Source organism: Rhinolophus sinicus, chromosome 2 (genome assembly GCF_057876585.1).
Source record: "Rhinolophus sinicus isolate RSI-liver-muscle chromosome 2, RSI-T2T, whole genome shotgun sequence".
NCBI lineage: Eukaryota > Metazoa > Chordata > Mammalia > Chiroptera > Rhinolophidae > Rhinolophus > Rhinolophus sinicus.
This window is the reverse complement of record NC_142502.1, coordinates 107820394-107846897: the sequence shown is the minus strand read 5'-3', so window position 1 is coordinate 107846897 and position 26504 is coordinate 107820394. Positions and strand designations below refer to the sequence as shown.

Here is a 26504-nt window from a genome sequence, read left to right as displayed (position 1 = left end):
GCCAGTGTTCCGAGGGATTCCACTGCAACCTGCAGACCCATGCCCTGGTCTTAAAACGTCTCTCCTGCCACTTTTCTATTGGTCCAGCATTAAGCTAAAGAAGGGGAGGGCACAGCAAGTATGTCCTAAAGGGAGAATCTGTAGCCGTGTCACTTTGGTCCCATCGACAAACAGGTGCCTTTACAGCTTTCATGGACTCAATGTTCAAGCACATGTTGATCACGGCTCCTTGAACTGGGGAGACCAGTTCCACCACTGTCACTACTGCAGGTTAGTCGCAGGCTATCCCGGCTGCTCAGAATCGAAATGGGTTTTTACTGGACAGTTGGGGAGCCCTATCCTATCACGCACCTGGATAGGTTTCTTCCGTCTCAGAATGCACGTCTTATTTACATGCAAAATGCTTCTCCTTGAAGACCAGCAACTGTCCAAAACAGGCTTGTACATGTGCTGCACGCACAGTAAACGTGATGCTGCACGTCTGCTCCTGGGAAATGCTCAGCTGTCTGGTAGAGCTGGGTGCCCAGGGATGAACTTTAAAAACAGAAGATTAAGGGACTTAGACTACTTAACAAAGACAACTTAGAGACAAAAGAGCCAGGAAAATCTGACTTTTATTTCTTAAATACTGTGAAGAAAGAGGGGGAAATGGTCCCCTGATGAGGGAGGGCCACAGAGCAGTTAGGGATCGTCAGCAAAGGCCCGCTGGGCATTAGGGAAGCGCTGGGGGCTGTAGTTGGGGTCTTCCTGCAGCCGCTTTTGTATGTCAGCCCGGAGCTAGAGAGAGAGAGCAAGCAGGTTGGAGGGGCACTGGCTGAGTCCCCAGGATCCCACCAAGAACGCAAGGCCATCCCTCAGGAGCTAACACTCGGCCCCACCAGCCACGCACTGCCAGCCGCCCAGTATGGCATCACTGAGCCTACGCAGATGCCACTAGGGGGAAACACTAAAAATAGTATGCGGTAGCCCCAGACTAACCAGTTCATCTCTGAAGGGATCTGGAGAAGTGGGGCCCTAGCCCGACCCCTCCCACTAGACCATCCCTATTCTGCTTCAAGGTGGGGGCACCTGCTGCCTGTAGCTCTCCTGAACCTCTGGTGCCTCCAGGTCCCGGCTCAGGCTCTCGGGGCTCGTCAGGGGCCGAGCTCCGGCTGCCTTAGCTGCCCGGCTCACGGCCTCTGATAGAAGCAGCTGGGGGCCCTCACCCTGCATCGTCTGGGGGACAGGGGGTGGGAGGGAAAAGAGGATCGAGGTCAGATCCAGTGCCACCACCCAGTTCACTTTTTCCTCGAGCCCACCAGTCTCCATGCTAGCAGACCAAGGCAACAGTCCGCATGTGATGGCAACAGCAGAGATGCCTTCCTAATTGTCTGGCGTTGGCCCAAAACAGCACTTGAATGCTGGACTTGCTCTTCAAAGTAAGAGGGGCGGGGTGGGCCACGCCATCCAGCTCTCGAAGCTAGCTAGTCCACAAGAGGACGCCACAGTAAGGAGGACGGGCCCTGGCCACACAGGGATTAGGCGGCTGAGGGATGACAGCACTGACTGCTGGCGAACAGACTCATGGGGCAACCGTGAGCAAGTCTGAGTCCCAGAGATGTTTCCTCATCAGTTACATGAGGGGACTAAACTAGGGAAAATTCCTCCCAGCTCAATTTGATTCTAGCACGATGGGAGTTGGATAGAGGGGACCCTCAGGGAGAGGCAAACCAACCTTGCGTCTCTTGGCAGGCATACCACTGAGGTAGGCGTCGCTCAGGGGGGGCTGCGGTTTCACCTTCCGCTGGCTCTGAATGTCCTGCTGGATGATAGGGACCCATTCCTGGGGAAGAAAATATGACTAGAAAGTAACGCCCACAGTCTTCAGCTGTCTTGGCCCACCGGTAACCTCCGGACACTTACTGGGGGGACAGCAGCTGCCCAAGGTTCTGTCTCGGCTGAAGCTCCATCCTGTTCATCTTGGGAGCCCCCCTCAGGGGCCGGAGGCGGCCCTCGGGACATAGCCTCTTCTGCTGTTGTCCCAGGGGCTGGGGAGGCGTTCTCCCGCTGCGATTCCGACAGCAGGAAGATCCAGGCTTCAGAATTCGTGGCCTCCGGCCCCGCCACCCCTCAGCCCTCCGGTTCGTGTTATCCGGCCCCTCAACCACTCCCTGGTACCTGAGACTCAGGGGAAGTTCTCTCTGATCCCTGAACTTCCATTGGCTCCTCACAAAGTGGCTGTGAAATTGGACAAAGAAGGAGAACAAAAGACCCCCTCAAATCTGTGCGGTTCCGTCAAGTGCCCGGGCCCCACAGCCCGTCAGGCCCTTTACCTGCGGGGGGTCGCCAACCCTGCGGACATATCTGAGGATGGCATCGGGGCCCACGGGCATGTGCTCCAGCACCACCTGCAGCCTCAGTCCCATCATAGTGGTCAGCCAACTCACCAAGGATGGATTCACCCCACGAGACATGCGGCGCTGAGGGTACGAAAGCAGACAGTGCACACAACCGTCAACCAGCTTTTGAAAGGTATCAAAGAGTAAAGGATGGCAATTTGCAGCAGTAAAATGGAAACGGCAGAAAACCAAAGAAAATGGAAACCTGAGCAAACAAAAAGCTGGGGGCTGGTGGTGCTTACAATTCGGCCATTGATGACAGCAGCAAGCTCCATCTGCTGTCCCCCCAAACAGTGCAGGTTCAGAGCCAGGCATTCAAACAGGCCCTGGTTACACAACTCCAGCAGACGGGCCCCAAATCCACTGTCTGTGGGCGACACAGAAGGAGGGAATGCTGGCACCCCGAGCCCCGCACACCACACCACACTGCTCGCCCCGCCCAGCCAGCCCCTGACCTGTGCAGTGCAGCACGTGGGCGGCGATACTATTAAACTGCTCCTGGAGAAATTCCAGGTTCGTCCGGATGATGTCCACACCCGGCTGAACCTGCACCAAAGACTGAGACAAGATACAGAGACCCAAAAATAAGAAACCCGAAGAGATTAGCAGTGGAGGCGGAGGCAGCAGGAACAGCAGCTCTCCTACCAGACCCAGGAGGATGAGATGGGGAAGGGCTACTCACAAAACTCTCGCGAACGTATTCTTCTAGCCCCGTGATCAACGTGTGGGTTGCCATCTACGGGATGGGGGATGGGACAGCACAGGTTTAGATTCTAGCCGCAACCCTCAAGACACTTAACCCCTCCACCCCCAACAAGTCCAGGGTTTGGGCTGGGACAGTCATCACTTCAGGTGACATAGTCAGGAACAAGGCATTGAAGGTGAGGAGCAGCAGCGCTCTGGGGCCCAGATCTTCATTTACCCGGATGTTACCAGGTGTGGGCTCCTGGCCACCCAGGTAGTGCTGGTGGAAGAAGGATCGCAGCTGGGGCTGCAGACGCTGCAGTGGCTGGAAATGTCCGTGGAGAAGCATCACCACGTCCACCATGGAAAAGTTCTGGCACAGAAGAGAGAGCAGGGCCCCGAAGAATCCTGTGGACAGGGGCAGAAATTAGCAGTGGCCTTTACCACCTAACCTGCCTGCCCACTGCCAGCCCATCACCCTCATCCCACCTTGGCAACACCCCTAAACACAGCCCATCTACCTCCCTCTGGTTGCCCCTCCAAGAGAAGGCCAAGCACCACCCATTTGCTCACCAAGCGCCCCATCAGCCCCAGGCTCAAAGATGTTGCTGGACCCACTGAGGCGCTGTATGAAAGCCGCGATGCTTTCACTGCTGCCAGCCCGAGCCCCCAGGGAGCCCAGCAGGGAGCTCAGCACACCCTGCACCACTGAGGTAAAAAACTCCGGCGAAAGGCTCTCAGGACCCAGGCCTCCGGGACTGCCTGCACCACCAGCAGGGGACCCTGGTGGGGGTGTGGTCTGCTGCTCAGGGGCGGGGGGCGGGGGCGGGGGCGGGGGCGCAGGGGCCGTCTGAGTTGCCTGACAAACAGAGATGGAATAAAGAAGATTAAGTGAGAATGGGGACCAAGACATAAAACGGCATCAGCAGGGCACAAACCGGCTCGGCTGTGAAGGATGGGGAGCTCGGCTCTCGCCTTGACTCCTTACAGCACAACGTGCACAGGTCGTTCCTCAAAGCAGAGTTAGGCCAAGCAACTGCCTCTCCCTAAACGGGTTAGGTCAGAAAGCAGCGACACGAATGCGTTCTCTCCCTAAAGCCCGTTTTCCTCATCTCCAAAATAGGGGGCCGAGTTAATGGATCCCCAGGATTCCCTCTCACTGACATGCCACCAGGGATTGTAGCCCAGAGGTGATATAATGGCAGCAAAGCATCAGTGCCTGGCTGGGCTGGAGGAAAGGAAGTGAGGAAGAGCATGCCAGCCACTCACCTGCAAGAAATCAGTCATGCCCTGGAGAAAGGCAGGGACACCAGGCATCGCCACAGTGATGGTGGGAGAAGCCACGCCAGGCCCCCCGGCCCCTGGCCCTGCAGGCCCCAGCAAGTTCCCCAGGAGCTGAGAGAACTGAAGGTCAGTGGTGGAGGGTTGAGGGGGTGGATGCTGGGTGGGCCCCCCAGGGGCAGGGCCAGCTGTGGTAGCTGTGTTGGTGGTTCCAGCACTGGCCGAAGCAGTGGCAGGGGCTGGAGGTGGAGCCATTCCCGGGGTCCCCTGAGCTGTAGGAACCAAAAGAAGAAAGCTGAAATCTGAAGAGAAACAAGACACCACAGCACCTCTATTCCGGTCTGCCAGCAGGAAACCAATGACAAAGGGATGACTGTGAGAGGTAGGGAGCACCAGTGAGGAAGCATCAGCCTTCAGAGCCACAGAAACCTCGTCAGTTTGAGGCGGGCAAGAACGAGGACTCACCCACAAGGACAGGCTGCATGAGAAGCTGCCCCACGAGGCCGCTCACCATCTGGGCTAAAGAGGCGTTGCTACCCACACCGGCACCCTGCTGAGACACAGGAGGCTCAATCCTGCCCTTTCTATGCCCACCACAGGACCCTTCCCAGGCTCCTGCCCACCGAAACTCTCCCCCATTACGCACCAGAGCCCCTGAGACTGGGGGCCCTCCAGGATGGGAAGGCCGAGCCTGTGGAGGGGTGGGCCGGGCAATCACCACCCGGGTCGGGGCTGTCGGGAAGCCCGGCACCTGCTGTCCTGTGCATGGCAAGAGGAGAGACCGCAGAGGGCTGAGGGCCCGGCCCATGCCCGCCAGCCAACAGCACCCACCACCATGGACCGTGGCCCCCTCCCAGGCCTCCCCTTCCAGGTTATTACCTGCGGCCGCGGAGGCAACAGCTGCCACCATGGCCTGATGAGTGATCTGGTGGGCGACGGCGTGCATGAACTCAGGGGGCAGGGAGGGCAGCTGGATGAGGGTGGAGCCTGGGGGGTGGGTCTGATGTAACCTTGAACCTGGACCTCCTTCAACCCACCCACTCAGCCCTATCCCTTCTCTACCCAGAACTCAGCCTGCTCTGATGCCCTCACTCTTACCCAGGGTCTGGCCATGACCAGGGGGTCCCAGGGGGCCAGTGGGAGCGCTCGGAAGTCCACCAGGCTGTGTGCCAGAATCTGGGCAGGGAGACAGAGAGAGTGGCCCTGAGATAGGTGTGGTCAAGGCCTGACTATCCTCCTGAGATCGATGTCCTTTAGGCCCCCATTCCCCCCGACCAGACACCTACCTTTCCCTCCATCTAGACAGGGAGAAAGTGCTCTCTTTACCACGCAAACAAACCTCCAAGGACCAAGGACAAGCAGTCGCTGCTGCCCCTCCCCACACACGCCATCTGAAGCTTCTGGCCGGCCTCTCCGTGCAGCCTCGCTCCCACACCTCCCTCGTGCTGCTCTTCTCTGCCCGCTACTGACCCAGCTCACCTTGAATGTTCATGTGCATCATGACCACGGGTTCCACGCTCTGGTGGGAAATCCGAATGACCCTTGGGTGGCCGGCGGTCGGCGGGGGAGCCGGCCCTGTCGGGGGCGCCCCCTCAGTTGACTCAGCAGTGGCAGAAGAGGGAGCCAGGGACGAGGCCTGCCCAGGACCAGGGGGAGGTGCCTCTGCACTGGGCGTCGGGGGGGGCCGAGTGCCATTCCCCGTCATAGTCACAGTGGTCCCCACATTGATCTGGAGACAGAAGGATGAGGCAAAAATAAAAAAACATAGCCTACCCCAGAGCCCCCCATGACACATTTCTCAAGTCTCCCCCATCCTTCGTCACTGTTTCCAAAGCTTCCACCCTGGGTCATTCCGAAGCCCGCCCTCTCCCCCAGGCCGGCGCCCCCCTGCCCCGGCCCACCTGGATGGGGATAGCTGCCTGCTGGAGCACCATGGGGGTGGTGTAGTGAGACATAGGCCGGACGACGTGCAGATGCCGTGGGGGTGCACAGGCCAGGTTGCAGCGCAGGTCTGAGAGCGCCACAAAGGTGTTGCCCAGCAGCCGCAGGCTCTCCCCCACCAGGTTGATCAAGCGCTGGTCCTCTTCACGGCCCTCTTGCTGTAGCCCCAGGCCAAACATAGAAAGCAGAAAATATCAGGCTGGAATCTACCTCACTCCCCAGAGCAACAATGCCTTCTGAGACGTCACGTCAACTAAACCTCTCAGTATGTTCCTGCGAACTTCGGCACGGACCAAATCTTTGCAATTAAATCTTACTGTATACACATGAAGGCTATTCTATTAAAACTAACCCTAGACTGAACCAATTAAATCATCATTCCCTAATCTCCCTCACTTTATAAACTCCCTAAGTAACTCAGAAAACTGAAGGGTGCAAGGACAATGGATATCACCTTTCCTGAATGAGAGAAAAACACCACTTTCTTACAAGCCTAGGGTAACGTCATCTCCTTGCAGACAATGCCTTTAGGGGAGAGGGTGGTGTGTATGCCAGCCTGTCCCATGTGGGCGCCTGGGCTGGGGGAGGGCAGACTCACGTTGTTGTTGTAGTCCGTGCTGGCAGCGGCACCCAGAACCTCGCAGTAGCGCTGCAGGAAGGGGTGGAGGCGGCTCTCAAGCCGCTGGAGCTCCTGCAGCACCTCGACGTACTCCGCAGGAGAAGGGTGGCTGCGGGCAACCCCAGGAGGCAGTGAGCTGAGGCTTTCCTCAGCTTCCCAACCTCCAAGCGGACAGGCACCATAGCTGCCTTTCTCTCCCAGGTCTCCCAGAACCCTGGCCCAATCCCTTCCTGGACTAGCAGAGCTTGTTCTTTACCCCCACCCATGGGAAGACAGGAGAGAAAGATAAACTACTTCCATCCCCCTCACAGCACAATCTTGCACCTACAATGGCGAGACACTAACTCACATAAAACAGAGAGGGCCTGTGTGAACTCAGGGGCGAGTCGTGGTCAGGCTCAGGAAGCACCATTTGGTGCCCAGGGAGGGCAGAGCCGTTCAGCTGCCAGTCCTAACCTCGTTTACCTACCCTCGAGTCCCTCCCTATGCCCCAACACTCCCCCTCCACGGTGGACCTCCAAGCAATCCTTCCTGCATCACACCACCCTGCTCCTCGTCCTGCATGCAGGATCCCCACCCTCCTCTCAAAGGTGCCCTCTTTCTCTCACTTGGGTGCACTGGTCTCAGGGGCAGAAGCTGGGCCCGCAGGGGCTGGGCCAGAAGGGGTCAGCTCCGGGCTCTGGGCTGGGGCACGCTCTTCCACTTCTTCCGCCTCCATGGGCTCCCGAGGAGGCGCTTCACTCTCCACTGGTTCTGATGTCTGCGAGCTCAAGGCTACTGGCTCTGGGGCCACAGTCGGCGTCTGTGCCGGCGGCTGACTGTGCTGTGCCTGGGGCCCCCCTCGACACTGAAGGGGAGGGAGAGTCAAGATACCAGGTCCAAGGAGAGCAAGGGGACAAGGTGCTCTAACTAGGCTCCCTGAAGGCAGGGCTTTGCATCTGTATCTTTGACGTCCTAGCAGCCAGTGTAAGACTTACACAAATTAGATGCGTAATAAGTATCTGTAATACCCGTAAATGAATTACTGACAAAAGGTAGAGCTTGTGGTTTCCTTCCTAAGCACCATGAGAAGGAAAGGAAAGGCCATAAGCTACAGCCGCAACACAAACAAATGAAGTTAAGGCATGCCAGCATCAAACATAATTAAGAAATTCAAAAGCAAGAAACCTTCAATTGAGAAGAGATACCACGAGAATTATCTGACAAGTCTGAAACAAACTTCCCAGATACCAGGCACCCAGAGCATTAGCAAGGACAAGATAGTCTCACATAGATACTTTTCTCCCCCAAAGAATGAGAACTGCAAACAGACCAGATTAGGAAAAAAAGATTCCCAGTGCATGTGGCCAGTCATGCCTCACCCCCAGGCTGACAGAAAAGGGGGAGGGAGCATGGGGAGACAGAGTGACAGCAGACCCTAGCCAGCCTTGACACTTACCTCCATCCTGGAAAGTAAGGTCTGTATATCCCTGATCATGTGCTGAGCCATCACCAGCCGAACCCGGGGCTCACTCTACAACAAGAGAGAAGAGCAGGGCAGGTTTGAGATGAAGCCATGAGATCCACAGCCTAGTGAACCAGGTCCCAGCATCTCCTCAGCCAGGTCCGACCCACCTCACGGCCTCCTTCTCCCAGATCCCCTTCGCTGACCCTCCCAGGCTCCGTGATACCTGAATCGGGGCCTGTTCCATGTTGATGTGAACATCCACAGCAGAGCCGTCACTCTGGGGAAAGGGTAAGGGAAGTTGCTCTGGGAGAAGCCAAATACTGAGGCCCCCACACTTTCAACTCATTCTCTGGAGCCCCACCCCTTTTCCCCTCGAGACTGCGGCCATTAGCAGACCGCAATCTAAAGACTGCGACACCTGTCTCATGAGCTCTCTGCTGTTACCACAACCAGAACTCCCTTTCCCCACAAAAACCACCCCACGTGGAACACAAGCTTACAGGAAGATTGAAGGTTCCAACCATGACATAGCTGTTAGCATTCCGGTCATGGACAGAGGTCCCAGGCCCCCGAGCACCAGATGAGGGTCCCCCACCATGGGTGGCTGAGGCAGACCCTGTCCCAGAAGATGCCCCTGAAGGGAGCTGAGTCTGAGGAGGAGCACGTTCCACCAGGTGGATAACCTTTCCCCCAACGTCTGGGGAGAAAAAGCAAAACAAAACAAAACCAACACCAAAACATTGTAGGATCACATAAACCCTCCATCTCAGCTCATCCCTCTGGGCAGTTACTGCAACCTCTGAAATGCCCCCCCCCCCCCCTTACTGTATTCCTGGAGCTTCTTATCATCCTGCAGAACTCGTCCCTGGTAGATGAGCCGTTGTTTCTCTGAGGGGATGCTGACAGAGGCAGCAATGTGCTCCTTAAACTCCTTTACGTTCATCTGCAAAGAAGGGACACACACAAGCATGAGGGAATGAAGGAAAGAGGAAGGACAGAAGAGAGACAACTGACTTCTGGGGGTGAAGGGTAAAAAACCATCCCATCATAAAATCACTACCCACTTGTCTTGACTGTGAGGTAAGGATTGCACAAAGCCCCAAACTCAGACAACTCCTGTCAAAACATAGACAATGAACATAAAGAAATTCAGTTTCTAGGCCTAGGGGAAAAGTACATGGCTGAGAAACAGAAAAGCCAACTGACATTCCCTTCACCCCTTTGCCTGGCTCCCAAGAAATGTGTGTCTAAAGATACCAGTGATCCCTCCCCAAACACAAAATGATACAACTCTAATCTCAAAGATAAAAGTAACAACAAGGAAGATCGGGTGGACAATCAGGTTAAGGAAGAAAAAGAGAGAAGGCAGCAAAAAACAAAAACATTTTTCCAAATTAGGCAACTGACTCTTGGGAAGTATCAGGCTGTTTATGTACATATAATCACAAAAAACCTACATGGTTTTCTGAAATACATGTAACACCGTGTTTTAAAAACCACAGACCAACCTCTCACAGGTCTGTCTCCAAGTATCACAGGAGTAGTAATATGGATACTTGTATCCATGTTGTTAAGCTCAAAAGATTCCAATTATACCACAAATACTAGTTACTCCACTTGACAGCTACTAGGGCTCTACCTACATTACCAGTTCTCACTTCTTGCTTTTAAAAACACACTATAGAGACCTGACCAATTTTTGTTTTTAAGACACACTTGTGTTTGGGGTCTCTGTGTTCTGTTTCCATTCCCAAAGGCAGGAGCCATGTCTGTGCCTTTGAGCTGCAGTTCACTCATGATGATGGCATATAGATTCCTCCTCCCTCCATTATTTCCCTCTGCAATGAGTTCTATCAAGGTGGAGGAAGGCAGAACAAAATCTACCTCGTTCAACAGAAACCATACCTTCTCACTCAACAAGAAACATCAGAAACATTCTGTCTAGAATATGAACAAAGGAATCAACGAAAGAAAAGCTGAGGACCAGAAAATCAGGTTCTTCTCTCAGGCTAAGAGACCTACAAGAGAAAGAGTAAATGACTATCTTCCGGAAGTACTGGGGTCTCACCTGGGCCCCCACAATAAAGGTCCGAGTCTGAGAATCCAGGGTCTTCACCAGCACCTCCAGGCTGTCAGGCTCCTCCACAGTGGTACTGGTACTGTTATTGGGCTCCATGGCCTACAGCTCTCTAAGGAAGAATGGAGAGAGGCCCGCTGTAGCCCAGAGCAGATTTTATATACCCAGAAGCCTCTCCGGCCTGAGTCTCCGCCCCAGTACCTAAAGAGTTTCTCCCACACAAGCACACACACTCACACCCTCCCCCAACCTCCCTTCTGATTCCGGGGCACAGGGAAAAACACAATGGGCAAGGCACGGACCGCACAGGGAGCTAAGGGGACGAGAGGTGGGAGGGGCTCCACCATGCCAATCACAATAAGGGAGGGCAAGTCGGGCTAGGAAGAAGGGAGGGAAGGAAGCGCGAGACCAGTGTCATCACCGGTCGTGAAACAAGGACCCCAGAAGACGGCAAACCCTGGGACAACGCGAGAGCGGGGAGGAGTGGGGTGGAGGGAATGTCGCGCTAGACTCTGCAGAGAAAGTGGTTTCGCGCACGCGCGCCACGCCCATTAAACCCGCCTAAGTCACGACAGACCCGAGATGACGGACACTCACGGGGGGCCAGACTGGCTAGGTGACTGCCCCCCTCTTCCGTCTTCCCTCGGTTCTCCAGCAGAGCGTCGCAACCAACACACACCAAATACACACACACCACCACCCTGCGGCTCCGCCCCCGACTTCCCCACGGTACCGTCACTTCCGGTCTCCTCCAACCTGCCACGGAGGGCCACTTCCGTTTCCCCGATAGTATTTGGAAATCGCGAGGCGGAACTTCCGGCTCCCCCAGGTCCCCAAACTTTACTTTCGTGGGGCACGACAAGAAAGTCCGCGGCCCCAAACAGTGAGTTCCTGGGGCGAGACGGGCAGGGCCGGCCAAGATGGGAGGGAGCCGAGCACCCCGAGGAGCCGCCGCCGCCGTCGCCCGAGGGGCCGTATTGCGCCTGCGTGCATGGCAGTACGCATGCGTACACAGTTAGGCACCGCCCTACCTCTCTGATGCTGTTCATTTCTTCTGGGCGCGCGCTTGTGCAGTGGGAGATTGAGGTGGCTACTACAAATGCCTGGGGGGAAAAAAATCACCAGATGAGACTACGACGGCCTCAAGACGCTTTGGTCGGTTGTATGGATCTTGGAGTTTGGCGACTGAGGATTGTGTCTCGTTAACCTATGTTAGTCTTAGTCCGCAGAGATTTTGAGACGGCACTGTCCTGGCCACCTAAAATTCCATCTCTCTCGCTCTCGCTGCGCCACTCCTATGGCGCCTCCCGAAGTCACCCTTTCCTTAGGCGGTTAGGGGTGGTTCGCGAGCTGTCTTGAATGCGGACGACTCGTTGGGCCTGACCTCGGGTCCGCCTGGTGGGCGTTTTGCGGAGTGTGGGCGCCATGTTCCTCACTGGCAGTGCGCGGCCGAGGGAACACGCCATGTTTTGGAGAAACCAAGAATTTACCTTTCGTGACTTTTGTAAAAAAAAAAAAAAAAAAAAAAGTGGCGTGGGGGGGCGGAACCTCTGAGTTTGGGAGTTGGGAGCAAATGAAGTTCGACTGGACCAAAACACAAGGCTGATCCTGGGGAATTGAAGGGACCGCCAAAGTGCTTCCGTAGGCTAAGGTCCAGGGAGTTACTGCCTCTCTGCCCTTTTCTCCCACCCCCGCCTTCGGGCTAGGGTCTGGGCCCTGCTGCGCAGCCCCTACCCCAGCCATAGCCGTCGCTGCAGCGTGCCTTCCTCTGGTGCCCAGCCTTTCTGGGATTCGTTGTTGATCTATACCCATGTCCCAGTACTGTTTCAGTTAAAAGAGTTCTGATAAACACCTGTTTAGTGAGCACTTAGTTTGTGCCAGCCAGTTTTCTAAGGGTTTTATGTAGTGTCACATTTAAAAGCCTTTGAACGCTTGAGATAGTTACTACATCCATTTTATATAGTGCGTACACCTAAATTGTATGGTTTTTATTATTTAAAATGTCAAATATTACTTCAAAGTAATAGTATAATGAACCCTCGTATACCCTAAGTTGTCAGCCTGCCTCACCTCGCAGGACAAATCTTTTGTCAGTCTTGAGTTACAAATCGATTGAGGAAGCGCCACCTTTTCATTGCATTAACTCCACCCAGCTGGCATTATCCAATGACTGCCTCTTGACAATTCTTTCCTTACCTCCTATTTCAGAATTTATTACCCACCAGAAGCTATAATAAGTGCTTTACAAACATTACTATTAATTTTATCAAATACTTTGGATTTGCCATGTGCAGGCCTTTGCTAAGGGCTTTTATGCATTGTCTCTTTTAAGCCTATGAGATTGATGATTTACTCATTTACAGGTGAAAAAACAGGCATGAGATTAATAAAATTGTCCAAGTTCTAGTAAGTAGTAGAGTTAGGGTTTGAGCCCATTCTGCCTGACACCAGTGTCTCATCTTTAACCACTAGGTTATGTAGCCTCTTGTAGTAATAAACTCAGTGAACTCATCTGTCAGTGAACTTTTCTGGATGGTGTACATGTTGTTTCCCCAATTATAAACTTCAGAGAGAAAGCCTCCCATCAACCATGCCCCAGCACCTGGTTCATACCTGTTCTAAAGCACTTATCAGGTTGTATTGCAAGGACTTGTTTACACAGCTAGTTTTCCTTAGACTGACTTCTTCAAGGCCAGGGACTGTGTCTTACTCATTTTTACGTCCCCAAGGCTTAGCGAGTTTCTGGCAAACAGCTGGAACTCAAAAGTTTGCTACCGTAAATGAATGAATGAATCAATCCACCTCTATTCAGTGCTGCACAACACAGCAGACATCCAGCTCAGGTATGGGCTGAAAAAACACAGGTTTCTACCTGCAGGACTCAGCTTCCTTATAATTCCCCAAAGACCCTGAACATGCCAGGGTGTATTGTGGAGTGGTTGCATATAGAACGGGGAGGAAGGGCCAAACCATTCCATACTTGGAAAACAAGGTTGAAGTTACTCATTAGCAGGCAAAAGGGTCAAGGGTTGAGGCAAGGGGGCTGGAAGCAGAGTGGACTGAGCAGCCAGCGGAGAACAGTTAAAGCACCAGCTCCCTATTGCTTGAAGATGTTCCACCAAATTTGGGCAGCTCTACTTTACCTCTACGGCATTCTCCTTAACTCCATCTACCAGTGCCCTGAGCACAGTCAACTGACAACTCAGGGAGTGGATGGGAAAGAGGTATGGAGAAAAGGCGGAAGCTTATAGCGGGGTCTATGAGGGACTTGAGTGGGTGGCCTAGGGTGACCGGAAGCCACATTGGGAAAGGAAAGGAGGAAGACGGTGTGAGGGTTGTGATGATGAAAGCAAGGACAAGTAAAAAAATATCAGTACTATGCCCATCAATATGGAGACATGGTAGAATTGGCAGGAGGCAGGGGGTGGGGGCGTAGTTACTCAGGTAGATAGAGGGCAAAGAGGAAAAGTCATTTAATGACTCCCTATCATGGATCCAAGCCCCAGTTGGAAAAAGGCAGCCAATACCTCCGCCCCTAAGTCTTGCCGTCCTGACAGAGGTTAGATGAATCCTGTAGTGGGACCTACCCTCCTCTGCTCCCCTTGTCTCTCCAGTTCCCAGAGCCCCACCTGGGCCAGTGGTACTTCATCGCAGGGGCAGCTGCCACCAAGGAGGAGTTGGCGACTTTTGACCCTGTGGACAACATTGTCTTCAACATGGCTGTGGGCTCTGAACCCACACAGCTCCAGCTCCATGCTACCATTCGCACGTGAGTGGTGAGGGGGGCAGCGACCAGGAGGTACAGCCTCTGCCCAAAGTGTGAGCACCCACTGAGTTCAACAGCTCTATTAGTTTTCCTCTGCAGAGAGATGGGCCTAACCATCCTTTGGTAGCTTGAAACCCAAGGGGACCCGGGCTCCAAGAAGGAATAAGAGGGAATAAAGGTTGCTACTGTTTGGTGGGGATGTCACTCAGTCTTTCCTCCTCGCAGGAAAAATGGGTCCTGTGTGCCCCGGGAATGGATCTACCACCTGACTGAAGGGAGCACAGATCTCAGAACTGAAGGTTGGTTCTCTCCAGTTCCCCAAGTCCCCTGGGCTTGCCTGGTTTTGCATCTCTGTCCTCACACTTCCCCCCAACCCACCCTGACAGGCCGCCCAGACATGAGGACCAAGCTCTTCTCCAGCTCATGCCCAGGGGGAATCATGCTGAAAGAGACGGGCCAGGGTTATCAGCGCTTCCTCCTCTACAGTGAGTAGGGAGGCAGGATGGGTTGGTGGGAAACACAGGAGGGGCAGAAGAGTCCCTCACTCTGGGCCCTGTAACATCATCCCAGGAAGGGCTGGATGCTTCCAGGAGGTGCTCACCAGGGGTGGTGCTGAAAAGTAGAGGCTTTGATGGGCCTGTCCGTTCTGCCCTTCCAGATCGCTTGCCACACCCTCCCGAGAAGTGTGTGGAGGAATTCCAGTCCCTGACCTCCTGCCTGGACTCCAAGGCCTTCTTACTGACTCCCAGGAAACAAGGTGAGAGTGTAAAGTCCCACAGAAGAGGACTGGGACTCACCAAGTCTTCTGCGGGTGCTGGATGAAAGGGACAAGTGATGTCATCAGAGGGCAGGGCCCAAAGCTGACATCATCAGAGTGGCACCAGGTGTGTTGACACCTCCATTTGTGTCATAGGTTGTGATGGCACCAGAGGGAGCCAGGGTGGGCTTTGGGCTACTCATAAGAGAGGTTTCTGAGTTGGCAGTGGATAAAGGGGGCAGAGAGGCAGACGCGGAGGAAAACAGGTCACCGAGACCCCTTCTTTGACACAGGGAATGAGGGAATGCATTCTCCCCCACCCATTACCAGGAACCTTGCTTCTCTCCCTGGATTTCCTTCCTTTCCATCCTCTTCTTTTCTCCCTCCTCCCACCAGAGGCCTGCAAGTTGTCCAATGACTGACCTGTGGCTTCATCTATGCCCCCAAATGGATTCCGTGGGAGCTAAGATTGTGGTGGGGGAGAGGAGAAGCTGGAGACTCCCTTTCAAGAGTAATAAAGATGATTTTTCAAACCTCATCTCATGTTGGGGTTTGTCTCCAGACATCAATCCCACTGCCCCTATTTCAAAATTCCCCTGAACCTTCTACTATCTAAATCTCCAGCTGGACGGCATCACGAAGGACACTGAGTGGCAGTAACTCTCTTTGTAGTGATATATTTAGGATTTGGTGTGACACAGTGATTTATTGCTGAGTGGGGAACCCCTAACCCCCGCGTGGGGACTGCAAGCTCCAGTGCTTCCCCACAGTGCCTGTCTGGGCTGCCAGTCCCGTAGCGCCTTCCTGCCAATGCCGTCTGCTCCGTCCCCGCCCCCTCTGGCTCCCAGGAACACCAGAGCTTCATTGCAGGTTCCTTGTCACCTGTGTGCCCCATCTAGACTCCAAACCCACCCACCTAGCTGCCCGTCTTCCCTCGATGGCTCCGTCCCAGGGATCCTTTGGGTCTCCCAACCACCCTTTACCCCAGCCGGAGGTCTGTCTGTCCCTGGGGAGTCTTGAAAGGTAGAGAGGACCCTTTAGTCTTTATTCTCCACCACCACACTTTTTTTGGGGGGGGAGAGAGGGATTTTAAAAAGTGAAGGTGGGGAAAAAAAACGGAGGTGGGAGAAATGTAAAAGCAAAAATAACAGCTGGTGAATTCAAGGGCCATGTCCCCACCGCCCATAAGCCCAGACATCCTAAACAGTTCTTCTCTCCCGTGGGTGAGGAGGTCCCTGTGCCCTCATACTCTGCGGTTTCTCCCCCATCCCTGAGGTCCCTGTGCTTACAGTCTGGGTCATGCCCCCACTCTCAGAAGGCCACACTGTCTTCATCCTTACTCCCACCCCACTGAGGGTAGGGCCCTGTGTCACCCCCCCCCCCCGGCAGTCACAGCGCCTTTTCTGGGTCTCCCCTCTGCTCCTCACCATCCCTCCCCAACTTCTCACCCTCCAAGTCAGTGGCCTCCTCATTCCCACTGAGCTCCCGGAGGCTGACAGCCAGCACCAGGGCCTGTAGGAGACCAAAGAGGCAGGCGAAGTGCAGGGGGTGAGCAGTAAGCAGGCTCAGCACGGCATGGAGACCATGCAGGGCAGCCAGGAAGGACAGCAGCCCATGCAGCCAGAGGCCCAGCGGTCCGCTCAGGCCTAACGCGTCCAAGGCTGCCCGCAGCGGCCGGGAACACAACCCCAGCAGGGCTGAGGCCAGCAGCTCCAGCAGGTGCAGGGTCAGGTTGGTGGAGATCTGCAGACACTCCTCTGGACCCCCCAGGTACTGCAAGCGAGCCCCTGCTCCCCCACCTGGTTCCCCCTGCAGCCAGCCTAGCAGCTTCTGACGCCGGCCGGGCTTCTTCACTGGGGCTTCAGGTCCAGCGGGGCTCAGTCCCCCTTCAGGGGACAGTCCAGATCTCCTGGTGCCGCCTGAGTCCACAGGATCCCATGCCAGTTTAGGAATGGCCCCTGCAGCCTCCAGTCTCCCAGACTCTTGAGTGCTAGAGCCAGTCTTGTCCCCCTTGAGGGAATCCATTCTTTTGCTCCCTAGTTGCTCAACTCGGGTCTCCCTGCTTGGTTCTGGAGCAGCCCCAGAGCTCCTCTGGGCCCCTGAGTCCTTGGTCTTGGGAGGCCCCACATCTCCCATGGTTTCTGGGGCACTGTCCCAGTCACTCCCTGAATTTTCGGAGGAGCTGTCCACCTGTCTGGGTTCTGGGGTGGGCAGGTCAGGCCTGGGTTTCCGGCGGCCCCAAGGGCGAGGTAGCCAGCCACCAAGCCGTCGCAGGAACATGGTTGGGGTGTGTAATGAGCCCCCAAATTTTGGGGCCGCTTCCTGGCACTGCTCAGGTTTGAGGGCTGAGGGTCTCCTCAGAAGCCAGAGTCTGTTCGGGCTCAGAAGAACAGGTCTGTTTGGCGAGTCCTACTTTGAATTCAGAAGTGGCTCCCCACTTCCCTGGATGGTCATACAGCCTCAAGTTGGGCAGGCAGCTTGTTTCCTTTTTCAGTTTTGAGGTAAAGAAAGGAGGCACATCCAATTCACTCACTACCACCGCTCCCCACACACAGGATTCCAAGAGTCAAGATCTGACAAGGCCTGGGTCACCCGACAGTGTCCTCCCCGGGTTTCCGGGTTTCATTCCCAGCAAGCAACACCCCAAGTTTCACTCACCAAGGCCACGCCCCAAGGTGCCCCAAAAACTGGGGAGGCGGTGCTGCATCCAAGAAGAAAGGTCGCCCCAGGTCCGAGGTGCTCCGGATCAGGGGCGTCCTGAACTGCTTCCCTAAGGGAGCTCAGGAATAAGACGTCTTCTGTTGGGGGTTGTGGGGAGGTGTCCAGCGAACTCTAGCCACCAGCGTTCGTCCTGTGAGTTAGAGGGCTATGAATCCTACAAAGCGGCCGGACCCGCACCCGAGTACGCAGCCGAGACGCGCGGCCTCCGCAAGGTCAGGCCGGAGACGTCCTCCGAGACCCCGGTCGCGAGGCAAAGCGCGGGCCCGCCTGGGGGACCCAGGCGTGCGGGCTCTGTGTGCTGCGGCCCCTCCCGGGCCCAGCGTCAGGGCCTGGGCCTCGCCGACTCGCCCCGAGCCGCAGAGCCCGGAAGCAGCTGCACCGGGATTGGAGGGCCAGGCGGGGCGGAGCCTGCAACTCGCGGGGCGGAGCCTGCGGACTGCCCGCCCCCCGTGCCCGTGCGCCGGCAGTACGCGCCATAGAGCGCACCCCGCCGCTCTGGAGACCGCCAGGATCTCTATTGACCCGGTTCTCCATATTCATCGCCCAGAGGCCCCCTGGACCGCCAGTGCGCCCCTGAACTCGCCCGGCCCCTTCAGTTCTTGGGTTCCTCCTCGCACCCCCCACCACTTGTCTTCGTGCCCGTGACTTCATAAATGGCTTTTCCGGAAAAGTAAACTATGAGAGGGGTTTGGGGGAATTGAGTAGCTGTTCCCTGCCCCTCCGTGCAGATTTTACTTCCTGGGTTTGACAGGTGAGCCCTTCATTTGTCTGGCACCTGGTATTAGCAGCACAAGAGATGTGGGAGACGGGAGAATGGGAAAAACTAGTGTGGACGAAAAGGATGTGCTTCCCGCCCTCCTGAGTTCTCAGGTGGTGAAGTACAAGAACGTTGACTTCATTTTTGGGAGGCCCGAGCTCTGATCCCAGTTGGGCTGACAGAGTACATGCTGGATAATCTCAGGCCCTCCCGTCACACTGGCCTCTTCCTACACTACTACCTACCCACTCTCATTCACCTCCGAGCCTCCCCTTATCACTGCGCAGTTTGATCACATGGCTGTCTCCTACACCAGCTGGGAGCAACTTGGAGCTTAGGAATGTCTTATTCCTATTCTTAGCATAGTATATGAACTTGTGATTGAATTAGCTGGAATAGTCAGAGGACCCTTCCTGGAGGTGAGACTCGCATAGAGCTGGGCAGTTCCTGGCTCAGGGTTGAAAGATAGGTGGGGCACTCTAGACGGGGCTAGGACCTGGCAGTGAACCAGACTGGCAAGGAGGTGACCCTATCATGCCACCTGGAGGGGCTGCCCCTATTGCCTCAGGTGGGGCTTGCATGTGGCCCCCAGACTTGTTTGGCTTCCCACAACAGCTTCCAGAAAAGTTAGTAAAACACAAAGGAGTAAGAAGATTGATTTATTTCTCAACTCCCACTCAGCCCCCTCTCCCAAAGATAGTGCCCATTGACCAAAACCTGAGGGTCTGGGACCTGGACAGGTCAGAGGCTCAAGTTCAGACCTCAGCAGCAGACCAGGGTGAGACCTTGCCAAGGTCAGAACTCAAGGTTCATGTATGTCCTCAGATCCCGCTCCCAGGCCCTGTCCTTCTCCTCCTGCCTTCTCTCCTCCCTCCGGCTCAGTGTAGTCACCTGAGGGACTCTCTCCTTCCCAGCCACTGCTCGGGTGTCCTGAGCCCGAAAGTGTGTAACTCGGGGTTGGGGCGCTGATCTGTACCCTAATCCTTCCTGGTCCCTCTTGAGGACTGTGGGGATGGGGTTGACACGGCCCTTGCCCTGGGGTCCCAGCCCCATTCCAGGCTCCCAACCCCCCCTCAGCAGTAGCTTGAAGCCTGGGCTGGATATGGGGACCCCAAGGGACAGGTTGGGGGTCCGGTGATCTCGGGACAGTGACAGCAGGTGAGCAGTAGATGTGTGATGGTTAGAGTCTTGGAAGTAGCCATCACAGGTGTCACAGTACTTCGGGGAGGAGGATTGAGACCTGCAGAGGACGAAGAGAAAGGGTGAGGGCAGGGTTGGACAGGGTCCTTCCAGTTTTTCTGCTAAGGAAAAAATTGCCTTCCGCCCCACTTAGCAATGAAGGACCAGAGGGGAATAGTTGGGAGAAGAGATGGTAACTAGGCCTCATGAGGCTCTTGGGCAAAAAAGGAATAATGGTTATAGCTAATGTTTCTATAAAGCTTACCGTATGGCAAGCACTGTTCTAACACTTTACATGTATTAATGCATTTAATCCTAACAACCCTGAGAAAGGTGCTCTTTTCCCCATTTCTCAGATGAGGAAACTGAGGCACATAGACGTTAGGTTGCTTGCCCAAGTAGAGTTAGCATTTAATCCCAGAGAACTCATGTTCATAACCACTCTAGCACACTGCCTTCCCTGTCAACCTATACGGGGATGGGGGAGAACCCTTCAGCTCTGTGCTGAGGCCTCTGGTGTGGAGTGGCTAGGAAGGGCTGAACACACTGAAAGAAGGACATGGGCACAGGCGTCCCCTCACCGGTTCTCTGGACTCCTCATCTCTCCGTGGCTCTCTCTGACGATGCGGGCCACTTCAGGGAAGCCCGCTTCTTCGGCCAGCTGAGCAGCATCCCTGCCACCCAGCTCGCAGACCCCAACCCAGGCAGCCCCTCGCTCTAGGAGATAGCGCACAGCCGCTCCCTGGCCTGCTCGGGCAGCACACATCAGGGGGGTCCACCAGAAGGCATCCCGAGCATTGATATTCCCCCCAGCTCCCCCTGCCTCATGGGGATCCAAGAGCCTTCTTAGTTCTGCCAGGTTCCCCTCCTGGGCTGCCCTCAGTATCCACTGAGTCATTCTGTCCTCAGCTTCAAGAGATCTCCTTTGTCCATGCCCTCCTGCTGCTCCTGCTGCAGCCTCCCTCCTCATGCTTCTCTTCTTCCGCTTTCTCTCACTGGCAGGCTCAGGCTGTGATCTCTGGGATTCAGGGGCACTGCTCTCATCCCCAATCAAATCCTCATAGAAAGCCCGGGCTGCAGCCCCATCCAGGGTAGGCTCCAGCTCTTCAGGCTGTGACTGCTGCTGCCCATCTTTCCAGAGGTCGCTAGGGTCGGTGGCCGGGGTGAAGGTGATGAGGGAGGGCCTGGACATGGCTGTGGGAGAGCTGAGAAACTCAGACTAGGCAAGGGGAAGATGAGACAAGGAAACCAATCCCATGGTGGCCCTGCAGTGACCACAGCCACCTCCAGAGACCTGCTGGGATGAGGGAAAGTAGCTTTAGATGAAAACAAACAAAAACCCTCCCACCCCAAAAGTTACCTCACAACCTAGGACCCTACAGGGCCTAAGGACAATAAATCACGTGGAAAAACGGAACCCTACAATAACAGACCATGCCCCTTAGTAAAGGTTAACAAAGACTCCATGGGACAGTTGTGCAGAGGTCCTGCGTTCAGCCCCCGCCCCCAACCTCATCAACAATAAAGAGTAAGTAACCTCTTTGAAACTACCGCTCCGTAAGGCATACCATTAAGAAAAACAATCAGTCTGGCTCTTTAAATTTTCCTTGATCCTATTTTGGATATTATCTTCTCAAACAAAAACAGACTTGACACTTGTCTGGAAGCAGGACGCAGATTTGGGGGAAGGCTGCAACCTGCGTTGTCTCGTAGCTTTCGTACTGCAAAATGGCACCTCTGTGCAAAGCAGTTCGCAAGCTCAAGTAGCGAGATGACTAGAAGACACCTGCGTGGCTGGAAAAAAACGAACTTTTACTTGAGGGTACAGGCGTACAGAAAGCACCAGGTTTCCTGCCTGGCAACCTTTCCAATAGTATTCGCGCAAAGTGCCACGTGCCAGCGTAGCACGAGGACCGAGGATCTGTCAGTTGGGGTCCTGCTTTTATATAACGCCCCACAATGCCCTTTGCCTCCCTCAACTTGGTCCCAGCTCTCAGCTCATTTTCTGGAGCTGGGAAACCACTCTCTGGGTTAAAAAAAAAAGGCCCTGAGGAGGCGGAGGGAAACCTATGGAATGCCCAGAGCTGTGAAATAACGTCACGCTGCCCCTCACCATTACTCCAATCAGGGTTCGAAGGTCACACTTAGCGCCCGCAGCAGAAGGCCTCATTCAAGCCCTAAGAGGAAATGGAGAACTGCAAGGGGACGAGCAGCAGAATAATGGCTGGCACCACCTCAGGTTAGCGCTGGGCCGACCCGGCTCTCACACCGCTCAGCTCAGCCCAGTACATCCTACCCAGGTCCCTCAGCACGGAGGCCGGCCTCACCTCCCGCCTCAGGAGGCCGGACCCCCAGGTGAAACATGGGGCCCGTCGGGGGTCTCCAGTGGCGTGTCTGGTTCGGGCGAAGGGCTGGCTGGGGATGAAGTCAGTCCCCTGGCCAGCAGGGGCGCGCCGGGGCCGAAGTCTCGCTCGCTGTGTGAGGGGAGCGGCAGGAAATCACCCAGCCACCATCAATCCTTACCCCGCCCCCTCGCGACCCCCGGGTCCCGCGATCACCCGACTATATTTTTCAAGCTCTCTGGCCCAGGACGCGGTACAGGGCTTCCGCTTCCGGTGGAGCTTCGCTGCGCCCCGCCCCTAGCATCTTCCCCAGGGGCCTCGCGACACCAGGGTCGTGCGCAGGTCACCCTGGAATTCGTAGTTCGCCTTTCCCTGGTTTCTCCAGTTTCTCACTAGCAGAGACTCTATCTCCCGGCGTCCATCGCGGCGCCCGGCCCTTGGCGCTTGCGCGTTGCCCTCTTCCCCACCCTCTTCAATTTCCACTCCCCCCTCCCCACTTCGCCTGCCGCGATCCGGTCCGCGGCCTGCGCTGTAGCGGTCGTCGCCGTTCCTTGGAAGTAGCAACTCCCCTCCCCCACCCCGGTCCTGGCCCCCGTCCAGCCGGTGAGTCTGAGGTCGTCGCCGCGCTGAGTGCCCTGTCCCTGGGCACGGCACATGGGGGTCTCCGCGCTTCGACGTGCTCGGTGGAGAAGGAAGTGACCTGGTCCGGCACCCAGGGAGGAAGAGGTGGCCTGAGGGGCGGAGGGGGGATGTGGGGACTCCTGCGAAAGGGAGCTGAGGGCCACCCGCCCTACCCCAGGCCATGAGGAAAAGAGGGGCCCATCTCTTGCTTGGAAAGGATAAACTTCGGAACCCTTGGGAAATGCCCCGGAACATGTAGAGACCTGAGGGAGCACGGCCGGAGTTGACGTGAAGGGGAGAGGGGACTGGCTTTTGGGAGCGTCAGGGACGTGGGTAGGACTGGTGGGTCAAGACCTGTCGGTTTCTTGCAAGTGGCGGGACCCCAAAGAATTTCTCATCTCAGAAAAAGAGGGTTGAGCTGTGAATAAGAGGATCTGGGCAGAGGTGCTCCAGAGTCTGGGATCCTTTGAGGAAAGGAGGCCCCAAATTCTTCCGCGGTTGGAGAGCAAAGTGTGGGAGGAGGGAGGATACCAGAGGCAGGGAGGGAGAACTTGGGTTACACTTAAACTCTTCTTTCTCCAGCTGACGTGAAGATGAGCAGCTCAGAGGAGGTGTCCTGGATTTCCTGGTTTTGTGGGCTCCGTGGCAATGAATTCTTCTGTGAAGTGAGTTCTCTTCAATCTCCCTACTTTTTTCCACACATAGTCAGGCCAGATGTTCTCCCACGTAGTCAGTTTCTACGCATTTGTCTCCCATGCTTGCATAGAAACGTTTTCCTGTCAAGAAAGAGTTCCTTCAGTAACCCACCACTAATTTGTGGTGAAATAATAGGACTGGGGCCCAACTCCCACCCCTGCCACCCTCCAGCAGTATAACGTTGCACAAGTTAGTCTGTCTTCTTTATTACTAGAGTGGTATTGGTAATACCTATTTCTGGTGACTGTTAGGAGAATTAAAATGCCGCATTGTAAAATGTTTTGTAGCATTTAACATAATGTGTGTCAACATAAAGGGTGTAACTGCCTTCAGAACCCATGCTTTTCAACCTCCACCTTTCTCAGCCATCTGCCCCTAAGGAGAGAACAAAACTGGTTCTTAGAGATGGGGGAGCAGGAGTAGGGACAGGTATCTTGAAAGGGAAGCCTCTCTAAGGAAGGGGATTGCTGTACATGCTTATCCTTAGAAAAGAAAAGCCAAAGCTTCTATGGACGGCAGCGTAGGCAAACTGGGGAGAGAGACTCAAGTGCTTCTGCTGAGTTGGGAACAAAAGCAGCTGTATTGAGGATAAGGCATCAGTTAGAGCAACTTGCTCAAGTCAAAGCCAAGGACTCTGCTGTGGGTTCCCTCTTGACCTCTGCATCCTGACAGGTGGATGAAGACTACATCCAGGACAAGTTCAATCTCACTGGACTCAATGAGCAGGTGCCTCACTATCGACAAGCTCTAGACATGATCTTGGACCTGGAGCCTGGTGAGTCACCCTCAGGGTTGTTTTGTGTGTGTATATGCTTTTCTCCAACTCGCTGTTCGTGTGCTTCTTGAATTTCTAAATTTCCTTTTTGTTTTCTGATTCCCTTAACCCAAAATCCCCTACTTCGTTTTTATTGCGTCTCCTGATTCTTGCCTAGTTTTGTGACTGATACCACTTGTTCCCACGCGCTGATCCTATAACTCAGCTATATTCCATAATGCATTTCCCCAGGGTTCTCATTTTCCGCTTCTTTATCCTACCTTGCACTTTCCGGGCTACAGTTACATCTTCTGCATTGACGTCTTTGCATTTGTGTGTTGAGGAGGGAATTGGGAAGGAGAGAAGAGAGCAGAGGCTGGGAAGGTGTGGAGAGAAGGTAGAGCTACCTCGGGTTAGTGGAAGGGTCAGAGGCCCGGGTTTCTGGGTCAGATGCCCACATGATAGATGGGGAGAGACTCAAAGGTGGGTGCTCTGAGAACTGAGTAGCCAGCAGCCCCCGGGGATGGGCAGGGCACCCAAGAAAGCTGTAAGACAAGTGGTTGCATTCAGCCGGGGCCATGTTTCAGATGAAGAGCTGGAAGACAACCCCAACCAGAGTGACCTGATTGAACAGGCAGCCGAGATGCTTTATGGATTGATCCACGCCCGCTATATCCTTACCAACCGTGGCATCGCCCAGATGGTGAGGCCTCTCTGCTCCCACTTGATTCCTGAGGCAGTAAGGGAAACAGGGGTTCCTGCAGCAAGAAATCACATGTTTCAACCCTGTCAAGGAGTCTAGCTGAGAAGAGGAAAATGACCTCAGAACCTGGGCCTGGAATTTAATCCTGATTGGGGGTTGTTCTGAAGGGGGTGTTTTCAGGGAGGGGGACGTAACCTTGGACAGAGAATTGTTATAGACTGCCTCTTTCTCGGGTAACAAACAGCAAATGGCTCTGATAGTCTGCAGCCTGCCTAAGTGGAGAAAAGGAAGCAGAGAGTCACATGGCTGGTCTGGGCCAGAGAAGGGGCCTCTGGACAGAAGGAGATAGGAGTGGGGCACAGAGTGATGTGGATTGGGCAGAGGAGGGGATTGCCTCTTCTCTTCACATGTACCCACCAGTCTTTTCCATTTTATTCACCTCAGTTGGAAAAATACCAGCAGGGAGACTTTGGCTACTGTCCCCGTGTGTACTGTGAGAACCAGCCAATGCTCCCCATCGGTAAGTGTTGGAGAAGGGGAAGGAGGGCAGCAGATGGCAGGTCCTCTGGAAAGGAGGTTGGGCAAGGTGGGAGAGCCTGGCGTGCTGAGCCTGGCTGTCTCCCAGGCCTGTCAGACATCCCAGGTGAGGCCATGGTGAAGCTCTACTGCCCCAAGTGCATGGACGTGTACACACCCAAGTCATCGAGGCACCACCACACAGACGGCGCCTACTTTGGCACTGGTTTCCCTCACATGCTCTTCATGGTACACCCGGAATACCGGCCCAAGCGGCCCGCCAACCAGTTTGTGCCCAGGTGGGGAGCATGGCAGAATCACCAGGGGTCACAGGACAGGCCCAGACCCCCAGAGAGAAGGGAAGAGGGGGCATAGTCCTTTCTTGAGCTCTGCTTCTCCCAAAGCCAGGGCTCTCCCTGCTGAGGGACCCTGCCCTGGGAATGTTCTTCGATTGCCTACACCTCAGCCTCCAGATCCGTAAAATGGGGGTGATAGTAGTACCTACCTGGCAGGGTATTTTTAAATATGTGAAGTGCTTAGGATAACGTTTGGCACTTGAAGCACCATTTAAACAGTGGCTGTTCTTACACCGTCTTGGGTGTTCGTCCTTGGCCAGGACATCGCAGAGCCACGTTTCAGGTGTGGTTTATCTTCCTAGAGTATCGTTTTTCCCCTGGTGTGGGGAAGGAAAGTTCAGTTTTACATTAAAACAAGCACTGATACAGACATCTGTATACATACATGCATAGCCTAGACTTGAGTTTTAATGGATGTTTAAGGTACATTCCCAGATATTCTGGAGGGGAGGAGTTTGGGAACCACTACCCTTCAGCACTGAGCAGGCTCTTGAAGGAGCTCGGGTGGGGAGCAGGGATGCAGGCTGCTGGCATGGTCGCGTGGGGCTCACTCTGCTGCCTCTTGACCTCTGCCCTGGTCCAGGCTCTACGGTTTCAAGATCCATCCGATGGCCTACCAGCTGCAGCTCCAAGCCGCCAGCAACTTCAAGAGCCCAGTCAAGACGATTCGCTGATCCCCTCCCCACCTGTCCCTGAGTGTCCTCAGTCTTTGACACCTCCATTCCTTTGCTGCCACCCTTTCAGGAACCCTCCATGGTTTTTAGTTTAAATTAAAGGAGTCATTATTGTGGTGGGAATATGAAATAAAGTGGAAGAAAAGGGCATGAGCTGGTCTGGTGCTTGGGGTTGGGGAAGGGAGGGTAGTGGTGTGCTGGACACCAGGGGTCCTCATGGCCCAGTCCACCCTCC

General features: G+C 54.9%; 5 protein-coding genes across 35 annotated transcripts; 2 read left to right on the top strand and 3 right to left on the bottom strand.

Annotated features, from left to right (window-relative positions):
• Window positions 1-596: 596 nt before the first annotated feature.
• Window positions 597-11300, bottom strand: BAG6 (BAG cochaperone 6). 22 transcript variants are annotated; one of them, XM_074332667.2, is made up of 26 exons: window positions 11161-11300; window positions 10419-10539; window positions 9176-9293; window positions 8851-9047; window positions 8574-8627; window positions 8342-8416; window positions 7512-7750; window positions 6883-7012; window positions 6245-6442; window positions 5823-6072; window positions 5442-5519; window positions 5223-5330; window positions 4990-5102; window positions 4809-4896; window positions 4332-4615; window positions 3636-3921; window positions 3301-3470; window positions 3061-3114; window positions 2834-2936; window positions 2621-2745; window positions 2313-2459; window positions 2158-2217; window positions 1903-2046; window positions 1715-1822; window positions 1069-1215; window positions 597-777 (listed from the first exon to the last, which is right to left on the bottom strand). In XM_074332667.2, exons 2-26 carry the CDS (start codon window positions 10524-10526, stop codon window positions 682-684), a joined length of 3480 nt encoding a protein of 1159 aa, XP_074188768.2. In that variant the 5' UTR covers window positions 10527-10539; window positions 11161-11300; the 3' UTR covers window positions 597-681. The 22 variants fall into 22 exon arrangements, with proteins under 22 accessions (XP_074188768.2, XP_074188772.2, XP_074188767.2 ...); XM_074332671.2 differs by having other exon boundaries at window positions 4809-4893; XM_074332666.2 differs by lacking the exon at window positions 11161-11300 and adding an exon at window positions 11025-11160.
• Window positions 11172-15488, top strand: APOM (apolipoprotein M). Of its 2 annotated transcripts, none has more exons than XM_019715538.3 (6): window positions 11172-11310; window positions 14042-14196; window positions 14419-14492; window positions 14580-14678; window positions 14852-14950; window positions 15347-15488. In XM_019715538.3, the coding sequence occupies exons 2-6, from the start codon at window positions 14144-14146 to the stop codon at window positions 15370-15372; spliced, it is 351 nt and encodes a 116-aa protein (XP_019571097.1). In that variant the 5' UTR covers window positions 11172-11310; window positions 14042-14143; the 3' UTR covers window positions 15373-15488. The 2 variants fall into 2 exon arrangements, with proteins under 2 accessions (XP_019571097.1, XP_019571096.2); XM_019715537.3 differs by lacking the exon at window positions 11172-11310 and adding an exon at window positions 13464-13651.
• Window positions 15489-15611: 123 nt separating this feature from the next.
• On the bottom strand, window positions 15612-18071 carry C2H6orf47 (chromosome 2 C6orf47 homolog). The gene has a single exon (XM_019715536.3). It carries the CDS (start codon window positions 17228-17230, stop codon window positions 16340-16342), a length of 891 nt encoding a protein of 296 aa, XP_019571095.3. The 5' UTR covers window positions 17231-18071; the 3' UTR covers window positions 15612-16339.
• A 1003-nt stretch (window positions 18072-19074) lies between these two features.
• On the bottom strand, window positions 19075-22236 carry GPANK1 (G-patch domain and ankyrin repeats 1). Of its 8 annotated transcripts, none has more exons than XM_019715574.3 (5): window positions 21935-22236; window positions 21721-21784; window positions 21176-21401; window positions 20189-20904; window positions 19075-19668 (listed from the first exon to the last, which is right to left on the bottom strand). In XM_019715574.3, the coding sequence occupies exons 4-5, from the start codon at window positions 20797-20799 to the stop codon at window positions 19224-19226; spliced, it is 1056 nt and encodes a 351-aa protein (XP_019571133.1). In that variant the 5' UTR covers window positions 20800-20904; window positions 21176-21401; window positions 21721-21784; window positions 21935-22236; the 3' UTR covers window positions 19075-19223. The 8 variants fall into 8 exon arrangements, with proteins under 8 accessions (XP_019571133.1, XP_074188791.1, XP_074188792.1 ...); XM_074332690.2 differs by having other exon boundaries at window positions 20189-20901; XM_074332691.2 differs by lacking the exon at window positions 21176-21401.
• Window positions 22231-26419, top strand: CSNK2B (casein kinase 2 beta). Of its 2 annotated transcripts, none has more exons than XM_074332695.2 (7): window positions 22231-22552; window positions 23153-23235; window positions 23939-24041; window positions 24608-24723; window positions 25168-25243; window positions 25349-25538; window positions 26179-26419. In XM_074332695.2, the coding sequence occupies exons 2-7, from the start codon at window positions 23164-23166 to the stop codon at window positions 26267-26269; spliced, it is 648 nt and encodes a 215-aa protein (XP_074188796.1). In that variant the 5' UTR covers window positions 22231-22552; window positions 23153-23163; the 3' UTR covers window positions 26270-26419. The 2 variants fall into 2 exon arrangements, with proteins under 2 accessions (XP_074188796.1, XP_019571141.1); XM_019715582.3 differs by having other exon boundaries at window positions 22420-22675.
• Window positions 26420-26504: the final 85 nt, after the last annotated feature.

Bases quoted from the DNA above. Each gene is read 5' to 3' on its own strand.
- BAG6 (XM_074332667.2), bottom strand. From the start codon at position 10,526: ATGGAGCCCAATAACAGTACCAGTACCACTGTGGAGGAGCCTGACAGC. The intron at 3,922-4,331 runs GTGAGTGGCTGG...TCTGTTTGTCAG, and splicing joins GCATGACTGATTTCTTGCAG to GCAACTCAGACGGCCCCTGC. The intron at 2,937-3,060 runs GTGAGTAGCCCT...ATCTTGTCTCAG, and splicing joins AATACGTTCGCGAGAGTTTT to TCTTTGGTGCAGGTTCAGCC.
- APOM (XM_019715537.3), top strand. From the start codon at position 13,538: ATGTTCCACCAAATTTGGGCAGCTCTACTTTACCTCTACGGCATTCTC. The intron at 13,652-14,041 runs GTATGGAGAAAA...TTGTCTCTCCAG, and splicing joins AGGGAGTGGATGGGAAAGAG to TTCCCAGAGCCCCACCTGGG. The intron at 14,197-14,418 runs GTGAGTGGTGAG...TCCTCCTCGCAG, and splicing joins CTCCATGCTACCATTCGCAC to GAAAAATGGGTCCTGTGTGC.
- C2H6orf47 (XM_019715536.3), bottom strand. From the start codon at position 17,230: ATGTTCCTGCGACGGCTTGGTGGCTGGCTACCTCGCCCTTGGGGCCGC.
- GPANK1 (XM_019715576.3), bottom strand. From the start codon at position 20,799: ATGTCCAGGCCCTCCCTCATCACCTTCACCCCGGCCACCGACCCTAGC. The intron at 19,669-20,188 runs GTGAGGGGACGC...CGTCCTCTGCAG, and splicing joins ATGAGGAGTCCAGAGAACCG to GTCTCAATCCTCCTCCCCGA.
- CSNK2B (XM_074332695.2), top strand. From the start codon at position 23,164: ATGAGCAGCTCAGAGGAGGTGTCCTGGATTTCCTGGTTTTGTGGGCTC. The intron at 24,724-25,167 runs GTGAGGCCTCTC...TATTCACCTCAG, and splicing joins ACCGTGGCATCGCCCAGATG to TTGGAAAAATACCAGCAGGG. The intron at 25,244-25,348 runs GTAAGTGTTGGA...GCTGTCTCCCAG, and splicing joins CCAGCCAATGCTCCCCATCG to GCCTGTCAGACATCCCAGGT.